Raw genomic sequence first — 23,061 nt, 5'->3', positions numbered from 1 at the left:
AAATTCCATAAGTTTATTGACAGAAGACCTTGGAGAAATGATTTTTCAAAATTGTGCAAGTGGAGGGAGAATATATGTTGCAAAATTGGCGTCATTGATCTTTGTGTATAATTCAAAATACTTTTCTTATGAAAAAAGCCTGTAACAATTCATTTTTTTACAAAATCTTTTTACAAAAAGATGAAGCTTTTGATTTTACTTGTGTGTTTTAAGAAATTCATATTTTTTTTTTCAGTTTAAGAGGTACCATATATCACGTATGGAGTATCCAGGTATGTTGTTACTGTTTGTAACATTTTCCTAATATAAAAAACTTCATTGTCATATCTCGTGTAAATATACTGTGAATTATCTATCAATATCAAATTCATCGTAAATGGCCCAATTATGCACTTTCTGTAAATAAAGTTAAAAGACAAGTACAAACTTCTAATGCAAATATAGTGAGGAAATTAATGGATCATAAGGTTAAATTATTGATCGCATTTAAAACTTTTTTTTTATTGCATATCTTCATCTACAAAAATTATGTTTTCTTGATTCACTCATTTAAAAGAAGCACTCCACCCAATAATTAAAGTTTCTGATAAGCGACCAAGGTGCAGTAATTTATGTATTGATATCTAATGCAATAAAAGATGCAAAGGATGTGAAATATAAAAATAGCATTCGGGTGTCATGTTTGCATTTGAACTAATGAAATATTCTCTTTAGGAATCCATTCAATCACTTGGTGGTTTATCAGTGTTGTTTCCATTACTTGAACAAACATGTTTTAAGTCAGTTAAAAAGTCAAAAACAGACTATAGTATTCTTGACCTAGCTGATGAAGCTGTCGCACCTGATGCTGTGTCAAACAATAGAGATCATCTAGGAAGTTTATCGGAATCAGTAGAGACTAATGAACCTCTGGAACCAATTGCAAATGTGCCGTGCAATAAAGCCAATACCAGTAAAAATCCTCAAACATCTGTAGACTTTCAAATGGGTTTAAATGACACATATGATCAGGAGCTAATAAATGGTAAAAACATTGAGAAAGAACTGGATGAAATAGATGGTAAAAAAGTGCCTGTATTATCCGATCTCCCTGTATTGTATTCACCAAGACATGATATCAACTTGCATGTGGATCCAATGAATTGGACATCCGAACTTGATCATGAACTTGGTGCTGTTGCAGTCACTAGTGAAAACGATGTGAACGATGCTGGCTCGAAAAATACTTTTCAAAGATCTTATAGCAATTCATCCCAGAATATTAGGAAAAAGGCTGGAAGCTTTGTTCTGCTTGGTTCGCCGCCACCAAGGTGTGTCTAACGTTACTTTGAATTTTTAAATGCTTTTATAAATGCCCATGAGATGAAAAGGAGATGACATATAGATATTAAATAAAAAGATTATTATATAACTCTCCTTTCTTTATCTTCTTCATAGTTCTGTTTCTGCATAAATATATATTTATTGTGTGATGAGATGAGAATGAAAAAAATACGATTTAAACCTTTTTTTTCATTTCTGGTCTTCAGAATTTAAGAACCCAAAAAAAAGTAATACATAATTTTTCATTGAGGTGAGATAATGAAGTTTAATAAGTTAGAACTTATCTGACATTTAGTTCATGAATAACAAATGCATAACTAGAGCTGCTTGTTGTTACAAAAAAGTGCATCAGCGGGATATTAGCTCATTGGAATTCTACAATCCTTCTAGTTGAAATATATTTTCTCCACCCTTAATTTATCTCAGGTATTAATCCCCATCCATGTCTGCATAATAATAACAAATTTACGAGCAAATACACCACTACTAAAAGATTTTTTTTGCTCAAAAATTTAACTTCGCAAGTTTTTTTGTTTTTTCAATTTTCAGCAGTCACTACAGTGCACATTTTATAATAATCACTTTTAAACTTTTATTTTTTAGCTCGAAAAGCTCAATATCATTGGAATGGACATTACTTGATCCAAAAGTACCACGTACTCGTTCTGAAACGTTTAAGTGTTGGGCTAAACAAGACAATCACGATTTGAATGGTGTTGCACACTTCATCTCACTCATTCGATACATGATAGGAAGTCGTAAACAAATTCAGGACATGACACTAGATCTACAAGGCATAAAAGTAATAGGTCTGTTATTGCAGGAATGTGATCCAGGGTTGATGAACATTGGATTTCTTGACTCTGTAGCACAACTGGTTGAAAGTTTACTTGGTGTTAAAGATGAATTGTTAGAAGCAGTTTATAAATTTATCTTATTTGATTTTAAAATTTGGTGTGATGCAGACATATCCGTACAAATTGCACATACACAATTATTGCATACGTATATTAAGAATGAACCATTGTATTTCAGTTCTCTGTTTGGGATTGATTATTTTATTCGTGTTATTGAAGAATGTTATTGTGATAAAGAACTACAGACAAAGAAGAAGGTACAATTGACAGAATCTGAAGAGAGAGATTTACGCAATGCCTTGTTAGGTATTAATTTAATGGAATATATTTTCATAAGAATTAATTTTTACAAGAACGTAATGTCGACCTTTCGTGATTTGAAATTTTAACTTTTTTAGCTTTCGCGAGAATTTGATTTCGCGAATGAATAGGTTCAATAAATTTCACATTATGAAAATTTATTTTCACAAAAAGCAATCTCTATTTCATAATTTTCACGTTAATGTTTATATCCTACACATTTTTTAAGGATACCAAACTTCTGACCAGTGTGGTCATTTTTTTTGTTTTTCTTGACACTAGGCCTATTGCTTTTAACCTGAAATTATAGGTTGATATTTTTATAAAGAATATTGTTATAAAAGAAAAAGCACATAGCACAAATTTATGGCCATTCATTAAATAGTTAATTTGCTAAAAACATGATTTTGAACAATGAATTTTACGAATGGCGAAATTGTCAAGAATATGTGCATATTTTCATAAATGTTGGAAGTGTCATTTAAAGCATTTTGAAAAAAAGCACAAAAATATGAGACAAAAGCGAAATTTAATTCTCGCGAAAATTTATTCCATTATGGTAAATTTGAATTAACCAGTAGACTTGATATTTCAGCATAACAAAATCTGCTATAGTCAGTTTTAAACAAATTATTTTTCTGTTCAAAATATTTTTATGATTGGCGTTGATTTTGATATAGCCCTTGATACGATCTAAATACATTCTTTATTTTTTTTTAGTTACTTTTTTCAGTAAAATATTATATATTACTCTTATTTCCGTGAGCTAAAAAGTAGTAGCGTGAGTAGTAGTAGTTATAAATGGGTTTCTTTGAATTCTGTTTTAATTATATGTTATTTGCAATGGGAATGCTGGTATAGCCAAGCGAATGTATTGAAACACCAATTTACCAATCACAGTCTCTACTATACACCAAACTGGATCTTTTAACTAGTATTTTTAGTTCTTTTATTGTCTTATTATTTTTCATCATTGTTTTTAGGACTTATTTTTTATCTACTTAAATTGACGCCAACAAAGAACAACATGGACTTTATCATCAGTTACATGGCCAGTGTTTCCAAACATGAGCATTTGGATGAAATCTTAGATTTTATGGAAAGTATATTAAAGACTGGTGCTAATTCTGCTTTAGAAACTCAGCTTGCTGGTAAGGTTTTTGGCAGGGAATGGTAATTTAAAAATAAATTCTTGGTTTTTATATTGCAATGTGAGATACAAAGTAATTGGTCAAGGAGCACACATCTTGCTTTGTCCTCACCTGCACTATAGGCTCATTTATTAGCACCTGCACGATGTCAAACTTTGTAAGAAATTGACTAATGTAGGACATCTAAAACAATCCTAAAACACATGATGTGTGCTTTTAGTTGTATACAAACCCAAATCTTTCTGAACAAGCCTGAAACTTGAGCATTGTTTTTCACTCTAAAAAGTCAAGCATCGAAACTAAATAATGCCTGTTATTTATATACTATTCATAAACTATCGTCTTGAATATTATTTGTAGCATAACCATACTGTGATCTTAAGCTTATGAAATGCATTTTTTAGATTCTTGTTCATACATTTTGTATCGATGGCTTGTATATGACATACCGAATAAAACACGCATTAAAATCTTGGTAATAATACAACACATGTTACAGCATGGTAACATTACAGATGCGCTGCATAAGAAGTTAATGCTCAAACCAGATCTATTTCCATCTGTTGGCGAGCTTTTGTGCAAACAAGACATATCACGAGATGTTGTTGTCCACCTGATGAAACTTGCTATTTCTGTTGAACGGAGTGCTGAAGCAAGAACGGATATTTATAAAGACTTCTCCATTGTCTTATCTGTTGTGAGGGTTTCACATGTTTTGCCGAGACCAGTCAAGTTAGAAATTGCTATTAAGGTGCCAGCTTTGTATAGTGTGTATTTAACTTCGGCTGCCTAAAGAGTATTTTAGATTTATGAAATTTTCAAATCCTTCAGAGGAATTTTCAGTTCTGAAAAACTGAAAACAACGATGTATTTGACATGTATTTGTTGCGACTATGAAACTTAAAAACGGTTGTTATTTACAAAGATTATATTCACCAGCTATTTTATCTTGATTATGTTATAGATTCGCCATTCTTTAAAGCTATCCAGTCAAAGTGCACACCACTGTGCAGACGAGTTGGGATGGTACGAACCCATTTGGAAACTTATTTTGAAAGAAAACAACTCACCGACTGATATGGATGTTATGGAAGCTGAACTTGTTCAAGTTGTAATCGAAATAATTCATATAGTTATGTGGCGTGGTATAGACGGGTCAGACACTACGACCTGGAGGGTAGGCTTCTACCTAGCTACCTTTTATTTATGAAAAAATCATACTTTACTTTTTATGTGCCAGATATTTCTTCATGTTTTATTACACCACAGAAGAAATGTTTTTCAGAACCTGTTATACATCCCTAATCAATTTTTTATTTTGTAGAAACGATCAGAGCCCTTGTGTTCTCTTCATTTTATGTCCTCAAGAAATACATTTCTTTTACCTGTTTTGGTAATTGAACGCCAGTTATATGAAATGTGTTTGGAAGCATCAGCGCAGGCATTGACAGAGTCAATGCAACCGTATGCAGTTGATTCTCAAAACGCTGTACAAATTTTAAAGCTTATTGAGGTGTTCTTGGGCAGCACAGGTTAGAAATAGATAGATTTTTCAAGTTTTAAGAGTTTTATGGACACAAAGAATTATGCTTTTTTATTATACGTGTACTGTTTAGAAATTTCTGCAGTAGAATCACAAAAATGGAGCACAAAGGTAAGACTTTTGTTTTACTTAGAGTTACCTAATTTACTGTTTGTTATTGAAATTACGTGTTTTATTACATACTATTTGAAGATACTTTTCAATGAATTGTTTTGTTATCTAGTTGCTAAACAACATTTTCACACTACTGGATGCGATGAATGCATGGGATGATAGCACTGAGGGAGGTTGTGAATGGGTGGAAGTGTTACAAATTGTGGAACGGATCTTGTATCAATGCTGCATGCAAACTAATAAAGATCTTGTCGAAACTGCAAACTACAAATTAGTGCAACTTCTGCACAAACGAGTCGTCGTTCAAAAAGAAGAAGCCAGCTATCAAATATATCACATAAATACTGTTATAACATGGTTCAACAAGCTAGGTATGCATAGACCTACTTAATTTTTTTATGTTACCATTTTTAGTGTTATACTACTGGCAAGAACAGCGTTTCCTCTTTCTTCTATTCACATCAAGATCTTGTTTTTAAAAATTACAACGTGCTACCTCTCATTTTATCTTCAGCTCCTTTAAGATTTTATTTACCTTGCACCATAGCATTGTAATGCAATCTTTTAGTAAAATTACTCCCTCCTTCCTCCTTGTTTTTATTGAAACCGCAATGAAGGTTACATGTTGTATGAACTTTTTATTTTAGTATACACAACTCCAGATTAACATTTAGAAATTTTATTGTAGGTATCAGTTATGAAAATCTTCTACTAGTTTTGTTACAACGGTTTGAAAAATTCGGTGCGTTCTTCTTTGAAGAAGGTTATTTGCAGAATCTCCCACCAATGAAGCCGAGCGTGTTTAAGAAAGATTTTGTAGACTACATGAAAGATGATGAATTTCAAAATTTTCTTGAAGCTCTCAAATTAATTGCAATGAAGTTTGAATATGATAACTTGTATGTGGTTTATTTTTTTTAATTTCTTTGGTAATATTTTATTTTTTCTAGTCTTTTATTTAATGGTTAAAATGTTTTTTGCAGTTCAGATTCTCCATTGTCTGTTGACAGACTATGGATGGATTCCCTGAGTGCAATGACGTCAGCAACACAAAACAGACAAATGCTACTTGAGGAATCTCTTCATAATTTCAGTCGAACAATATACTATGATTTCGATGAGAAACGTAACGAAGAGTTGAAACAGCTTGATGACTATAAGCGAACTTGTCGACAGAGAAATGGCCTCACTAAAAAATCATGGACCTACCAAAAACGATTCTTGAAAAGCGAAAGGGGTGCGTGGGGTTGCAGGTAAGGTTAGCTATGGTAGTATTTAGACAGGCAGGCAAAACATTTGTGAAAAAAAAAGTGAAAAAAATTTATTTAAAACAAGTTATTCATTGTGTGTGATGATTTAGGAAACATCCAGATGTCCACTGGAGACTATCGAATACTGAAAATCGTTACCGCATGAGATTAAAACTTACCGAAAATTTAAAATACAATTCTCACGTTGATGCAGCTCGAAATCGTGACGTAACAAACGCCCCTGACGTCCTGAGAAATGAAGAGAATCTTGTCAGTCTCCCGCTCTCGATAGATTCTGAAGAAAACGTTGTTAGTGATGATGAAGAGAAGTTAGTTTCTCCGAACAACGAAGAAGATGAAGAAGAAACTGAACAAGCGAGGTGAGTAGTGAAGTAGTAAAACAAAAGAGGTATTGGATTCTTTTAAAACTGATTTAATAGGAACCTGCTACTAGTTTCTTCAAATCAAATTGATTTGATTAGAAAACACATTTGAGGTTTGAAGTACAATGTATGTTGAGCTTGTGATCTTCGGTATCATTTCTAAAAACGTTGACTAATATTCTCGATTACCAAATTCAGTTGGTGCATGGTGTATTCAAGCAAGATTTTCTTACTTTTTCAGTCATCTATACGACTTTGACGGCGTATTTGACGGCACGACTGGTTCATGTATCCATTTTTCGCAATGTCGTCTGGTCACTTTAATGGATGTTGTGTATGGTCGCATCGAATTGACAGCCTCGCATGTTTGTTTCTATGATGAAGATGAAGCGACAACAGATGCACCATTCGATTTTCGTTTCTCTCTCGAAGAACTTCGCGAAATATACAGTCGAAGGTACAACTTACGAAAGACTGCAGTGGAGTTCTTTCTTTTGGACCGTTCAAGTTATTTTATCAACTTTTTGACTGAAAAGGTTAGGTTTTTTTCTGTGTTTTTTTTTTTATTTTATTTTTATTTATTTTTTTTGTAATTTTTCGTTTATTTATTGTTCATTGTTCCAACTTTTTTTCTGTGTTTTTTTTTTCGGGTATTGCGTTGTTCAAACATTTTATAGTAACAACAATTCGCTTTTCAGTAAATATTTTGACTGATTCCTTCTTCAGGATAAAGAAGTATTTTACCGAAAATTGACAGCGCGAAAACCTAAGAACCTTTACTACAGCGGTATTCAAAATCCTGCCAAACTACTTCGAGTTTCAAAGTTGACGAACAAGTGGGTAGATCGAGAAATTTCTAATTTTGAATATTTAATGCAACTTAATACAATATCCGGACGAACATACAATGACTTGGCACAGTATCCGGTCTTTCCATGGATATTAATTGACTATACTTCAGACAGCATTGATTTAAGTGATGAATCCATCTACCGTGATTTGTCAAAACCAGTTGGTGCGCTCAATGAACAAAAAGCGAAAGAAATAAAAAACAGGTAATAAAATAAGTTCGTTAGTTTTTGTTAGACCTGTGTGGTTAAGAAAGTCACAACTCATTACTACTCGCATCACATGTTACCTTCTCTCCTTACTAAACAGTAACTGACGGTTTTTGTGACGTCGCAGATTCTGATATTCAATAGCTAGTTGAAAAGAAGTAAAATTTTATGAAGCTAAACTTACGACGTTTTAATAAAAAAAAACTCGCCATAAGCATATGTAAAGCAACTCATGAACACCACGCTAAAACGTGGTAAACACACTCTCTTTTGTTTGCCTGCTCAAACTGAAACATTGTTTTACCTTAATCAAAATTATTCGAGGATGAAGTTTATACAAAATTGCAAAATTTTAAATCTTGTTCGGAAAGAATTTTCTTAGCTGTAACTTTCATTTTCTACCACTTTTACATATTGTTTCTCATTATATTTTTTAAAGTACTATATATTTGCAGGGTTGAGACACATGTATGTTAAAAAATCAGTTAGTCTTCATGATTTTGTATTTTATCACCAAGCATCGAATTTTAAAATCACATTATGATCCTTTACCTGAAGCCAGTCAGTACCTGTTGTAGTTTTTGACATGTTTTACTACTAAACACAGAGTCAAGGCCAAAAAAATTCGATACACTGGTTCCTGCTTCTTTGTCACCACTTAAGTGCTTTTCAATAATTTTTGAAGAGAAAAATTATTCTCTTGTTGCTTTTTACTAGCAAGATAACTTTGTTTACAATGTTTAGATACGACACATTTGTTGATGTGAGCGGTTTGACGCAGAAATCGCACTATTTCACTCATTACTCCAATCCAGGTGGTGTGTTACATTACATGGTGCGGGTGGAACCTTTCACCAGCTTACACGTACGCTTACAAGGCGGAAAATTCGATTGTGCTGATCGCCAATTTTACTCGATTGCAAAAGCATGGCGGACTATTGAAAGTGGAAGTGACGTAAAGGAGTTGATACCCGAGTTCTTCTTCTTCCCTGAATGTTTTACTAACATGAATGCTTTCAATTTCGGTTGTTTACAGGTATTTCACTCACTTCATTAAGGTCCACTATTTTTTGTAAACATGATATTTTTTAGCCTCAAAATATGCGTACAGTATGTTTAATAATGTTACCAACATTATGTTTCTACCCTTTGCGCGGGATAGCGTCATATTTTGGCAGCATTCAACCACTTGAAAATATTTTCGAACATTTGATTGCGTTTCAGTTCAAATCGTGTGTATCGATTAATTTATTTGCTTCCATGATATCTAACCTTCTTTTGTTTTTTATATTCTACGTAACGAACCCAAATATGTCTACAAGTGGGTTCCTTGTATTGATTTTGTTATTTATCTTTATATTTTGTCCAGCGAAATGGTGAACGCGTAGATGATGTGGTGTTACCGCCGTGGGCAAAAGATCCGTACGATTTCATCAACATTCATCGTCAGGCTTTAGAATCTGAATATGTGTCTGCAAATTTACATCATTGGATAGATTTGATTTTTGGTTACAAACAGCGTGGAAAGGAGGCTGAGAAGGCGTTAAATGTGTTCAGTCATTACACATACGAAGGTTAGATGACGTTTTTTGTTTTGCTTTAAAATAATTTTATTCAAAAGTGACGGCTGAATTTGATTCTTTGTCGAAGATCAATTTATATTGTTTTGCCGCGGTTGACTGTGTTTTATCCGTGGATTATGGTTTTTTATATTTATTGTTGTTCCGGACGATTTATAAATGCCTTGTTTGCCTAATTACTCTGCCCTATTTCACGCCGGCATTTAGCGAAATATACACTTAACTCTCTTATTAAGCCACAGCATTCCGATAAACTATAAAATGTCGGAAAGTTCACAGAGAATGTTTATTTTTATTAACAGAACTTGTCTGTTTTCCTCAGGTGCAGTTGACCTAGACAAAATCGAAGATCCTGTTTTAAGGGAGGCTACCGAAGGAATGATCAATAATTTCGGACAAACTCCAACACAACTGTTGAAGAAAGCTCATCCTAGAAGAAAGACGCTCCAAGAACTTGATTCATTGAAACCAAAAGTTTTTAATAATATTGAATCCTCAACATTTTCCCTGATAGAAGTTAGTAAGATAGCTAGTTTATTTTTCCAGCCCGTGCGAAGGGTTTTACAGATATGTAAAACGAAGTAAAACACATATTTTTCTACCGCGTTAAAAAAAACCAACGGATTTATGAACTTTTTATCAACTGTTACATATATACAGTAGACTCTCACTAATTCGAACATATGTTATTTCGAACAAATTTATTGGTTCAAACATCCAACATATTTTTCGATCTATTCCTTGATTGAATTAGGTAATATGTGCTCTAGAATGTCAGGCACTGTACTGTACGGGTTTGTGATGTCGTTACCTTATTTTTAGATTAATAACGCCTACATGAGTACGCCCACTATATTTATCGCTGCATGTAAACCCCGTCCGAAGTCAATACTCTATCAAGCTGTTCCAGATTCTCTGGTGACGGTACATTTGAATGGTTTAGTTGGTATACACGCATGGTTGCCCTTTGCTGACACCAAAACCAATTCGTTCTCATTTACCATGGATGTATTGCTTGCTTCTCCTTCAAGGTAGGTACTGTTTACGTGAACGTCATTAAACTTGCCGGGTTAAATGGATGATTTTAAAAAGCATTCCATCACAAAATAACGCATCTTTTTTTCTGTAAGAGATAGCAAAACAAATGAGACTTTTTAAATGTTAACTTATCACGTTTCAAAAATCATATATCGTTTTAAAAATCATATATCGTTTTAAAATCATATATCGTTTTAAAATCATATATCGTTTTAAAAATCATATATCGTTTTAAAATCATATATCGTTTTAAAATCATATATCGTTTTAAAATCATATATCGTTTTAAAATCATATATCGTTTTAAAAATCATATATCGTTTTAAAAATCATATATCGTTTTAAAAATCATATATCGTTTTAAAAATCATATATCGTTTTAAAATCATATATCGTTTTAAAATCATATATCGTTTTAAAATCATATATCGTTTTAAAAATCATATATCGTTTTAAAATCATATATCGTTTTAAAATCATATATCGTTTTAAAATCATATATCGTTTTAAAATCATATATCGTTTTAAAAATCATATATCGTTTTAAAAATCATATATCTTTTTAAAAATCATATATCGTTTTAAAAATCATATATCGTTTTAAAATCATATATCGTTTCAAAATCATATATCGTTTCAAAATCATATATCGTTTTAAAAATCATATATCGTTTTAAAATCATATATCGTTTTAAAATCATATATCGTTTAATTTTAGTTAAGTCACTTTCTTACCTTTTTACCACCCCCACCTCCTCCGCCTCCTTCCTCACCTTCCTGCTCCTCCTCATCTCTAAAAAATCATTCTACATGTTGGTTTACGCTTACAAGATGGTAGAAAGGTAATTCAACTGCAGCTTAGAGAAGTTTATATGTTGCATATGGTCTTATTTATATTTGTAAATCTTGAAGACAAATATGTTTTCTTTGTATTACATGTCTGTACATGGAAGAATATTTAGCTGTGATAATGATGTTTTGTAACTTTCAGCCAATACCGCAACGTCATTTGATTGGTTCAGTTCTTATGTGTAACTTTTCTTTAGAATAATAATTTTACGTTAGAAAAGGTTTTTTTTCGTACGTACTTTTACCATACGAAATCAAATAGACAAAAAAAGCTTACCCCTCTCCAAAATCAACAAAATCGTCATCTGATCCAGCAGCGTCATCTGCCAGCGTGTCAAAATTCTCTAAAGAATGACGTATACTGTGCAACTGCTGAAGAAAAGAAGTTTTGAGAGATATTTAGCATACAACTTACTCAGTTTTTTTCGTAACACATCTTGAACTTTTTGGTAGTACTCGATACTCTTCTCAACATCATCCGACACATGATACATAGCTGCTAAACTTGAAGAGGCTTTTGTAATGCCATCTAAATCGTTTAACTCCTCTGCCACTTCTAATCGTAGTAATTGATATTCCATAGCTTTTTCAAGATCATTCAACATTTCATAGATGTTAGCGATGTTATTGTACAACCTAGCTATGCACCATCTTTCGTTTCTTTTTTTAACCATATCTAAGGCTAGATTATAATATTCCAAGGCTTTCCCAAATTTCCCATTCATTTTGCATAATACACCGAGATTGCAGTATGCTTGACGAATTCTCATATCGTCTTTTAGTTCAACAGCCATCTCTAGCATAGTGTTACTGAGTTCTTCAAACTTCACCATGTCGTTCAATTTGTATGCAGCTAACGCTTGGTGGTTTATACAGTCTGAAGAAAAAAATTGAGCAATAGTTAAGTGCGAAATATGTTAAAGGAACGTCTCGCAAATCGTAAGGTGCACGGCACGTATGGGGGGGGGGGGAATTTAAATTTCTTAGCGTTTAAAAATGCCAATAATACTGTAAGACATAAATTTTCTAGAGAAAAGCAAGTATTTTCAACTGATTTGTGGTCTGCACGCTTCACAGGAGCTATGTCGGTTTGTTTGATTTTGGGGATTGGCGTCGGATTGACGTTCAAAGTACATTTTTTTGTGAGTCACCCCTCACTTTTGTATTTCATAATCAGCGAGTTAGTTGACGTTACTTCAAACAATACCTAGTACTTCTTTCTGTAAATTAAACTCCAAAGCCTTCTTCATGTGCATATCCACGTACTTCAACTTGCGTTTAATTTCATCTGGTTCTTCTTTTGTAAACCGGTAATCATCTGGATTGTTATCGACCTTCTCATACAACATCATGGTCACCTCGTCTAATACTTTCTTGAATACTCCGGGCATCTTCGCAACCTTAATTCCAACAATGTTAATATGAGGAATTCTTTAAACCAAAAACTTTCCAACGCACTTCGTATAATTTATTCTTGATTAAAGAATGGACCTGTTATACTTGATCCAATTATTAAGTCAACTAAAGTAATATTTTTAAAATTTCTAATATACTTCATGAAATTATCATTTAAATTTCTTGTTGCTATTGCTTTTTTTCTTCTACAACTTTCTTTGTATTCATGCTAACATATTCACGAATATATTTCATTCACACTTCTCTGCATGAACTGTGCTGATGTATTAAAATAATATATACATGAGAAAGTGAACAAGCTTGAATATACTTCAGTGTTCTTTGATAATATTCTTTGAAATATGCTGTTATTTTATTATTTATGAAATTTCTGAATTTGATTAATACTAGCCTGTGCATTTTTTGAATAACCTGGTACACAGACTAGTTGGAGATGCATGGCAAATATGTGCTGAATTTTTCTTTTGCTTTTTTAACTAAAAAATAACGACTTTAAAAAAATGTTTTATATAAATGCAAGTTCTTTTAACAAAGTCATAAAAATAGGTTTCAAAAATCTAATCCAAAGTTGACATTGGATATCATTCACTATGTAGCACAAGCTGCATCTATAAATTTATCTTTTGCTGTTAAATCACGCTGAAGAGACATAAAGTCTCAAAATTTCTTTTAAAATAAGAGCAAGAGCCTGCTTTCTCACTGAAAAAAGTTCACTCATTTTTTCTTGATTTTTTTAGTCATGCGCAAAGAGCGTTACCGGGTGCGATCTCACAATCGGTGGAGTTGTCGTCCAAACTGTTCGCGTTTACATCTGATGGTCATCTTATGTTATCATGTGGCTATTGGGACAACAGTATTCGGCTGGTGAACACTGACCGTGGAAGGGATAAGCTGAAAGCTTGCGTGTGCCACCATAACGGTATGTTTTGTTTTATCACACTTAAAATGTATAGCGCAGTTAAAAAGTTGTATGAGTGCGGTTTTACCGGCAACAAGCTTTTTTTTTCCTCAAATATACTATATTTCTAAACAACAGCAAAAAAATACAGTGACTTTGTAAAAGAGGTCTTTGAGAAAGCATCTTTTTGACATGTTTCCGATATGTTTCTAACATTAATTTTTATGCAAGCCTTTCATCTTCCCCATCCCCATATTTTAGATGTCGTCACTTGTATTTGTCTCGACGTCGATGGTTCCCATCTCATATCCGGTTCTGCCGACCTGACCTGTGCTGTTTGGAAGATCGAGCAAAACAATGGATTTTCTGCTTCCCTATCTAAAAAACCAGTCCAAACGTTATACGGCCATGATTCGTGTATTACTGCTGTTGCAATGTATGGAGATCTGGATCTAGCGGTCAGCGGAGACATGGTAAGAGGTGCACTTGTGATAAAATATTCTGCGCCAGTTTTTGCACAAGTATTTTTGGTTTAATAGTACATTATTAACATTCCTCACAATACTTCAGATTTGATCGATATTTTAATAAATTACTTGCAGGATGGGACATGTTTGGTGCACACCATACGTCGTGGTATTTTCACATTTGCATTAAATCCAACACATCCAAAATTAGATGGCATGGGTTGTTGTGTGATTCAGGTTAAATTATCTGAACAAGGAAGAATTGTAGTACTTTCCAATGTTAAACATGTAGATACGGTTAGTTAGTTTTAAATTGAATAAATGCGTTAAATATCTAGTATACCACAACTTAACGCCCTCTTTTGGGCGTTAATTTGACAGGTCCAGCATTAGGTGCATGGCCTTAGTAATTTGAATGTGAAATTTGAAAATTACCGCCAATTAGAGCGTAAAAACATGGGAGTGCATGATATCCGATGTCCATTACTCTGATATCTGACTAATGTCTCTTTTTGTTTTAGCCGCATCATTTCTTCTCAGTGTACAGTGTAAATGGAGCTTTACTCGCCAACGTAAATTTAGGACAAGTTGTTCTTGATATGTGTATCGTGAAAGATTATTTGATCACTGGAAGCATGAGTGGTATATTGCAAATTAGACATGTGAATGAGTAAGTAGAAACCACCCCCATTGCCTTACTTGCGCCTAAATGGTTTCCCTGGCTTTGCATATTTTTTTGATTATCGTATGTTGTTTGTATTTTTCTGTAGCCTCAGCACCACAGTTTTGTCGAAGAACGTGAGATCCCCAATTTTTACGGTAGCCGGTACTCATAATGGCAGTCATATTTTTATTGGTCGAGGTGATGGAAACATTTTGGTTATGTGCCCTTCCAAGATATAGTTATAAGAAAAATCGCTGGAACGATTTAAACAAAATACGAAAATTTTCAGCCGCAACAAAAATACATAAAATAACATTTAAGTAGACTGTAAAATTTTATCCTACATGTACATTTATTGGTTTGGTGGTAGAAAACTAATTTTAATTTAAACTTAAAATATTTTTAAGCAACAATGGAAATAATACATGCTATCCTTACTACCGTAATACACCAACTGCGCCTTAAATGCGTCCCTTGAGTGCGCGCTTATATTACAAAAAACCCTGCAAATTAGCAATACAAGCGCTAAATCAAAAATATTTTTCCACTGAGGTAAAATATAACGGTCGTTCCTGTGAACAGGCTCTCCTTGGAATATGTTCCCGCCCTAATATTTATAATGTCTCTGCGCGCTGCACTAACGGTGCATTACGGTAATGCAAGTCAACAGACTATGCTTTTTTTATTTACTGCTCTATGATTTCTTTAAAACATTTATATATTTTGATACTTTTTCATTAAATATTAATTTAAAATTTTTGAGAATTCTTTTAGACAGTGACTGTGTACATATCCATACTGTCGTTTTTGAACGTACCTTATTTGTACTATCGCGGAAAAAAACACTTAGTTCTGTTTCTTGAAAAAGTGCATCCTTCCGCTTATTAAATATATCGCCTTTTACGCGTAATTTCTGTAGTAACGAACTTTTTGGGCGAACGCGCGAAAATTAATACGCGCGATAGTTAGTACGAATAAGGTATAAACATACTATTGCGTACTTTCAAAATGAATGTCTAACTTGATTTGATTCTGTAGAGTTCTATTCAAGTTTGCGAAATGTATTTAAAATAAAACGAGACTTCTGTGGTGTAAAAACACTTGTAAGTAAATCTAATTTTATAAGAAATTTAAATAGAGAAATATTTTCATGTTTCTATTCCGTTTGCGTTATTAGTTTTGTTATTTATCCAGGATAGCCTTTCAGTTTCTTTTAGGACTGTTATCAGTCCTACGAAGGAGGGTGTCACCGCACTTGAGTTATGAAAGCTATTAATCTCCGTTTTGTAACAAGAAAGATTTTTCAAAATTTTTCTACTACATTACTGCCATCATTTCACTATTTTGAGTTTAACTTTGTTGCTATATACTCGACCACACCTGCTTTCTTTTGCTTATAAGAAGACATTGGCACAAAATTCTTCTGAAAATCAAATAACCGGGCGATTAATGGAGTCTAAGAATAACGATGTATATTTTCTGGGCACACTCCCTCATTTTTTTTTTTTGATATGAATACCCTAATTTAGTACTTTCAAATCACTAAAAGCAAATTTGATGTATGTTTTTTTTTAAATCAGACTTGAGGCTGGCTGTTCTATTTTTTATTTTTTTACCTTTTTCAGTAAATACTATGGAAATAACTTTACTACTGTCTAAAATAATACACGTAAAATTATTACGCGCAATTTAAAATGCTCAAATATCTTATTGACGTACTAAGAATGCGGAGTCCTAAAGACAATTACTTAACCCAGGAACAAGGTTTCGATATCACAACGGAAAAATTTCAAGATGCACTTGCGCTGAGATACAATCATTTAGTGAATAATATATTTATCTTATTACTTAACCCAGTGTGTTCTAAATCAAAAAAAATAATTCATAATTTTAGTGACATTTACTTTTTCGCAGTGAGTTTAATCGAGACAACACTTCTTCGAAGTTAAATAGTTTTCAAATAATAATATTAGATATATACAAAAAGTTTTTCGACAAAACTCTGCACGTGTAGTGTGTGATTCCAACAATGCGTGCCAATCTTCACAATCGGGATGTTTTGAAAATTTTCTTCCAGCCAACAGTTCGATTAACTAGCAGACGACGTTATAGAATTTGCAGTAGCATTATTGACCAATGGTGGAGGACCCTGAGATGGTGGAGTATCGTTCACAGGAATGTTGTCAGCTTGTCGACGCAACGGAGGAGGCTGATTAGACGAAGCTAAATTAAAATTAGTTGTTACATCGACACTTTTTTTTAGTAAGATCATTTGCAGTCGAAATTTCACTTCAAAACCTACACAGAAGGGAAACTGTACCGTCCTAAACTGTAGACAATAGCAGATAACCTTATATAGCCAGTCAAACTGTAGCGATATTGTATATCTGATGTGTACACCAAGTTTTAATTAGCTCATCGCCGTGATCTCTTATAAACCAAAAATACCGGAAGAGCATGCGAAGGTATTGAACATGAGATATTAAAAAAAATACCTTGCAAAGTTGAAGTTAAATCGATAGAAGATGGTGGATAAATATTATTGTCAGGTTCTCCATCCGCAACTTCGTCCCATGCGTCATTGACGCAACTTTCACTTCGTGGTATGTTGTTTTCTTTTTCATATTCGGACAGGACGTCCAACAAATTAAAGCGACGGCGATAATTTAGAAAAAAGTTCCGACATTGACCACTATTTTTATTGCCAAGTACTTCTGACATAGCCTGAAAATCTTTTCCATATTTGCGCACGCCTAAAAAGAAATAGCACAGGAATACAGGCTAATGATTCGTCAAAAATCGGAAGTGTTTTGTTTTGTTTCCGCATCTTTCTAGAAGAAGTAGGTACTCACACTGGACAGCGATAAGTAACTCTTCATTCGTCCATCTTTGATTCAAATTTTGCCTTAACTGAAAGAACAATTGATATTGCACTGAAGATTAAACAATAACAACGAAAGTCTGATGACGAATAACAAAAATCGTCAACCCAAATTTTTAGTGAATTCTCACGTATTTTGTAAAGAATTGTTTTAAATATAATTTTCTTTTTAACGAATTGATGTCAAATTATTTTTTTCTGAAAGTTTAGAGAGTTCATGGTTATTATTGTAATATTCTAATGTTATCGCCTGATTTACAAAGACAGAAACAGGCTTGTATGTTGTTTTAAATTAAACTTTCTTCCCTCCAAAATTAGCTATTCTAAGTTACACCGACTGCCTGCATCAATATTAAATGAATTTGCCTGCTTGGTACAAAAATATATTTGTGAGATACTTGTTAAAAATAGTACAAGAAAAACAAAATTGAGAAATTTTGTTTTTTAACAGATAAAAGGTTACTTTTAAAAAGTTTACAATTCAATATTTTGCAACGAATAGGTTTACTAACAATTTAAGATACGATTGTGAAAATATGAATACAAAGCGCACTTACCTCAGGAGGTCGGTATCTCTCTTCTTTTCCATCCAATCCTATCCTTTGCTCCTGCACAACCAGCTTGTCTGTTATCACTCGACGTTTCAGATTAATCAGCTCAATTTCTAGTGGCCGAATATGAGAATCGCCATGGGCTTGCGCGATTTCAATCAAGGTTGTTTCATTTAATTGCATGCCCTGGAGAAATAGGAAATAATAAGAATATAAACACTTACAGTATAAAACAGGATTAGCTCATACTTGATGCACTTATTTCAACAAACTGTCTTTTAAAACAATTCAAATTGCGATAGTATTCCTTAATACATTGTATCAAATCTTAAAATGCTTTTCTTTACTTTTAACATTTCAAATTTAGGACAGATTTAATAAAACACATTTGCGAAAGACGCAAATATCTTTCGGCTTGTCAATTTGCGACGTTTATCTTGAAAGTTTCTCCGTACGCTGATTTTGGAATAAAAAAAATTCAAGAACTTGAACGTAAGATAAAGGTTTTTCACCTTTGGTGGTTTCCTCTTCAATTTGTGTTGTGGTCCATGATACAACGATAGAGATTCTTTATCTTTTGGCCTCATATCACCTGTTCGTCTGCAAGAAAAGAAAGAAGTTAATAGTTGAAAATTGGAATGAAGATGACTTTTGACAACTCTATACAAACATTTATACCAAAAAGTTAGAATATTTTTTTTTACCTCCAGTAGTCATAACAAGAGACACACATCTTTCCTCTGGGAGTGGAATTCATTTGTGACGTTACACCTGCACAGTTAACACAATTTGTTGACAACATCGGGCTTGGCTTATTTTCAGTTGCGTTCTAAAACAACGCGACAGACCATCACTTTCAAATCATATTTCGATTACGACTATTTTGTAGCAAAAATCTCCTGTTGTTAAGCCTTACTAAAAAAAATCTTTTCTTGAGCAAAAAAGGCTTATTTGATGCTTATATAACTTTAACATACAAAATTCTGATTTGTGGTCGAATTTTGTAGGGAATATTAACAACAAAAGGAGCGAAAAAAAAGGATTATAATGACACTTTTGTTTTAATTGAGGGATTTTGAATAGGAGTGCATTCAGTATAGTAGGATTTTCCCAATCTAAAAACAGCCTTGGTTGGGCAATAAAACAATTACCTTTTCATCATTTTTTGATGTTTTCATTTTCTAAAAAAAGAAGCATTTCTTTACAACAAGAAACCCCACAAGTGAAGTGCATAAGAAGAAACAAAAAAAATTGACCTACCTTTTCATTAGGTTCATAATCACTATCACTAGAATCGTTGTCAGCACTGTCATCAGCAAAGATTCCATTTAAGATGCCTTGATCTCTTCGCTCGCCTTTGTCCATTAAGCTTTTCTTATTGCGGTTCTTTTTCCATGCATAGTAATATTTTACTAATGTTCCAATACTTTTATCAGGAAGCTGTTAAAAGTAAAATAAAAGCTACAAAAATGTGACAAGGAAAAAAACTGCCCTAAAAACATGGCGTGTTATTATATTAGACTAATTTTATTTAAGCCAAAATACAGTAAAAACATTGCTTTGGTCACTGATTTTTTGGATATCTTTTTCTAAGGTTTATTGAATATTTTTCTTTAAGGTTACAGATTCTGTGTAAAAAAATGTTTTTTGTATACATTGGATTTGATGGTAACTATATCCCACCTGTTGTTTTATTCGTGGAAATGACTTTCCATAGGATCCAAATGATTGTTCAAATATCACTTTATCTTCCATACTCCACTCGTCTAAAACAATGTTGTTGTTAAAACAAATTTAAGTATCATTCACAAAAGCAGAATAAACTTATCACATTAAGGAAAAAATATTTCTGTAGTTATAAAATATCTTTTATGACAATTAAACATTCAATTTGCTATGGAAAAATACTTCTTAAAATGTGTTTTTTTTTTTGAAAAATCTACAATCTAAGTTCCTTTAAAGTATCTGGCGACATTCAGCCATCTTCAGTCTTATTTAGGATCATAATATTTATAAAACTTTATATACCTGGTAACGGGGTGAAGTTCTTTAAATCTTCCATTGCTTTGTCAATTTCATACTTATGCCAATATAACATACCTAACGCCTGGAGAACCAACAAAAAGAAAAATTAATTCTTGTGTAAAATTATTGATGTCTTCTTTGCTCATTAACTTTACACACCTGTTCCATATTATAGCCAAATTTTTCTTTGGCAATCTTCAGAAAGTCTTCCACTAAAGTAAGAAAAAACCAAGCAACTCATACTCCAATTGCAATGATCAGTTGCAATAAAAACGTTTGAAATGAATAACATGGCAGGAAGATTTTTGTCAATAAAATTTTTCACAAGCTGCATTTGAACAAAAAAAATGTCATACCTTTTGTATCAGGTATTTTGTCACATGGTGCCCATACCAATAGTGGTTCTGGTCGTGCATCTTTTACAAACATGTCTAGAATTGATTAAACAAATAAAATAATTTTTCTTCTAGACTGCAAAGATGGTGTTTTGTACTCCTTTCTACCACTTTTCCGCACAGCCCATGCTAGTATGACAAACAAACATTAAGCTCAGAATGATGATGATTGCAACTTGATTTTTTTATAGGCAAATATAACTCATGATTTTATATTTTCTTGTTTGCTCTGTTTTTTTATCTGTTATACTAGTCAACAAGGCCCATGAAGAAATCTACTTAGGCAGAAGGAAAATGAAAAAATAGGTTGTTTTAGATGTTTTGCTGATGCCAGCAGTGCAGTGCAGATAAAAAAATAGGGAAATTTGTTTATTTTATAAATTATGTTAAAATAAAAATAACCCCTTTGCCTGTTACAGACACACAGACACACTCTTTGTATTAATATAAGAGATTAACAGGCTAAGTTTGTCTGTGAATAAATAAAAAATTCAGCTTTCTAAAGGATATGTTTCTTTCATCCTAGAGAAGGTGCATTCGAAAAAATAAGTCTTCTTTGTTTACCACCTATTAAAACATTACATCATTACCACAATAGACATCAAGCAGTTCACTTATAACCTTTGTGACAAAATAACTTGGAAACAAATGGAAATAACTTAAATCACTTTCTTCGTAGGTAACTAGGGACAACCTGGGACAAAAATGGGATTAACGTTCATAGCTGGGTCAACCCACTGGTTGATGTCATCGTAAAATTAAATATCTATTTTTAGCATTTAACTTGAACTTTCCATTTCTTTAGCAAAAAATTCACAGAGCAAAATTTGCAAGATAATAATATTTTACCAACAATAAATAAACCTGGGTTGTTTCCTAATAAAAAAACGTGTATATCCAAAAAATAGTAAAAATTCAAGTAAATATGATTTCCATCATCAAAATATGGAAAACACAAAATTCAAAGTTAATTTTCTTGTTTTATGAATACTTAACTTTTAAAATGTTTTTGTTCAATCCTAAGCTACATTCACATACATCCATTTTGTCTGCGTAACAACTTACATAAAATTTTACCGTATTTTAATATTAAAATTTAATATTAAAATTTTGCTTTATGTGCAGTCTCGTTCGCATCCCCATATGTTTTTGTTTACACGTGTTATGTAACTAGGGTATATTAAGTAGTTAAAATCACTTTCCAATATGGTGGCATTTTTAAATAACCTTTTGGCTGCGCTATTAGTTATGCTAAAAAGACTTTTTTGTACAAGCATCTTCTTTGTACATATTATTCTCTCTTACGTACAAAAACGTTTGCTTGTAAGAAAACCTATGTTAAGAGCTTATATTGCATGGTGTCCCTTGCTCTGTTTAATTTTTATGTAACGTAAGAGAAGGAATAAATATTCTCTCTTACATACAAAAAATATATGCATGTGAATGTAGCTTAAAAGGGCATTTGGATTTTTTAAATAAAACGTAGACTTTAAGTATATAAAAATTTTCCTCTTCTCTATTTTTAATGCTACATGATATATACCTGGGTTTTTTAAATGAGTTCTAAAAGAATTAAAATTAAAGACATTTTTAAATATAAATGTATCTATTGTATAATTTCATAAAATTATACATAGCTAGCAAGAAAGACTTTAAAAAGACTTTTAACATTTTATTTTCAGATTTTTTTTCATTGAGAATTTCTTTTTTGTTAAGTTTGAATGAAGCTAGCTATAGCTAGTTTATCTAGTCCATTGGTACTTTTTCCTCAATTTTTTTAACAAAAAAAGTTTTACAACCCCCTGTTTCATTGAAAATAAAATAGAGATCATTTAAAAACAATAAAAATGAACTAAGCAAAGTTAGGATTTGATAACCTCTCAATATTTTCAGGGGGTATTACAACTGTCAATATAAAATACAAAATACAAAAAACCTGTTAACATTTCTGGAACCTCTGCCTGAAAATCATCTCCAACTCTCATTCCTGGTTCTAAACAAAGCCCAAAATATGTGAAGTGATCCGAGCTAGGTGTTAAGACAGTTAAGTCACAAAAGTTTAATGTTATTCGTTGTTAATCAGGTTGGCTATCTATAAAGTACCCACCGTTAGCAGGATCGCCTGATTTAGCTGATTTCTCGCTGGTCTTTTTCTCCTCATTTAAATCTGTTGATTTTACCATTTTTGTCTAATAAATGTGGTTGGAAAATTCTTTTGTGATTTTGGTTACGTCTCAAACGAATAAAATGGCGAGCGACAATGTTTTGACGAAAAGTGCCTATGGCGAGTTAATTCCTGATCACAACAGAAAAACACT

General features: G+C 32.5%; 3 protein-coding genes across 3 annotated transcripts in view; 1 reads left to right on the top strand and 2 right to left on the bottom strand.

Annotated features, from left to right (window-relative positions):
- The window catches only part of LOC130641478 (neurobeachin-like protein 2), a 30,052-nt gene extending 14,002 nt beyond the window's left edge, over positions 1-16,050 (top strand). Inside the window, exons 19-41 of the mRNA XM_057448290.1 lie at positions 236-272; positions 715-1,310; positions 1,927-2,486; positions 3,464-3,631; positions 4,036-4,382; positions 4,596-4,808; positions 4,956-5,163; positions 5,248-5,285; positions 5,398-5,659; positions 5,977-6,187; positions 6,272-6,541; positions 6,649-6,918; positions 7,163-7,457; positions 7,648-7,976; positions 8,724-9,015; positions 9,349-9,553; positions 9,882-10,075; positions 10,382-10,590; positions 13,600-13,781; positions 14,022-14,233; positions 14,363-14,524; positions 14,749-14,897; positions 14,998-16,050. Of these exons, the coding sequence (XP_057304273.1) occupies positions 236-272; positions 715-1,310; positions 1,927-2,486; positions 3,464-3,631; positions 4,036-4,382; positions 4,596-4,808; positions 4,956-5,163; positions 5,248-5,285; positions 5,398-5,659; positions 5,977-6,187; positions 6,272-6,541; positions 6,649-6,918; positions 7,163-7,457; positions 7,648-7,976; positions 8,724-9,015; positions 9,349-9,553; positions 9,882-10,075; positions 10,382-10,590; positions 13,600-13,781; positions 14,022-14,233; positions 14,363-14,524; positions 14,749-14,897; positions 14,998-15,130 (5,542 nt within the window). The 3' untranslated portion in view covers positions 15,131-16,050. The remainder of the gene's footprint in view (positions 1-235; positions 273-714; positions 1,311-1,926; positions 2,487-3,463; positions 3,632-4,035; positions 4,383-4,595; positions 4,809-4,955; positions 5,164-5,247; positions 5,286-5,397; positions 5,660-5,976; positions 6,188-6,271; positions 6,542-6,648; positions 6,919-7,162; positions 7,458-7,647; positions 7,977-8,723; positions 9,016-9,348; positions 9,554-9,881; positions 10,076-10,381; positions 10,591-13,599; positions 13,782-14,021; positions 14,234-14,362; positions 14,525-14,748; positions 14,898-14,997) is intronic.
- On the bottom strand, positions 10,184-13,044 carry LOC130641484 (tetratricopeptide repeat protein 28-like). Its single transcript, XM_057448297.1, has 5 exons — positions 12,654-13,044; positions 11,862-12,323; positions 11,724-11,790; positions 11,333-11,390; positions 10,184-10,682 (listed from the first exon to the last, which is right to left on the bottom strand). Exons 1-5 carry the CDS (start codon positions 12,835-12,837, stop codon positions 10,659-10,661), a joined length of 795 nt encoding a protein of 264 aa, XP_057304280.1. The 5' UTR covers positions 12,838-13,044; the 3' UTR covers positions 10,184-10,658.
- A 776-nt stretch (positions 16,051-16,826) lies between the features above and the next one.
- On the bottom strand, positions 16,827-23,061 carry LOC130641481 (REST corepressor 1-like). The gene is made up of 14 exons (XM_057448292.1): positions 22,851-23,061; positions 22,680-22,736; positions 20,705-20,779; positions 20,508-20,560; positions 20,352-20,430; positions 20,007-20,089; positions 19,584-19,763; positions 19,475-19,504; positions 19,028-19,152; positions 18,836-18,923; positions 18,330-18,509; positions 17,744-17,801; positions 17,387-17,644; positions 16,827-17,114 (listed from the first exon to the last, which is right to left on the bottom strand). Exons 1-14 carry the CDS (start codon positions 22,924-22,926, stop codon positions 16,981-16,983), a joined length of 1,476 nt encoding a protein of 491 aa, XP_057304275.1. The 5' UTR covers positions 22,927-23,061; the 3' UTR covers positions 16,827-16,980.

The sequence above is a fragment of the Hydractinia symbiolongicarpus genome, chromosome 4, assembly GCF_029227915.1.
Source record: "Hydractinia symbiolongicarpus strain clone_291-10 chromosome 4, HSymV2.1, whole genome shotgun sequence".
In the NCBI taxonomy this organism is placed as follows: Eukaryota; Metazoa; Cnidaria; class Hydrozoa; order Anthoathecata; family Hydractiniidae; genus Hydractinia; species Hydractinia symbiolongicarpus.
The sequence above is the reverse complement of the archived record's forward strand: the minus strand, read 5'-3'. Positions and strand labels throughout refer to the sequence as shown.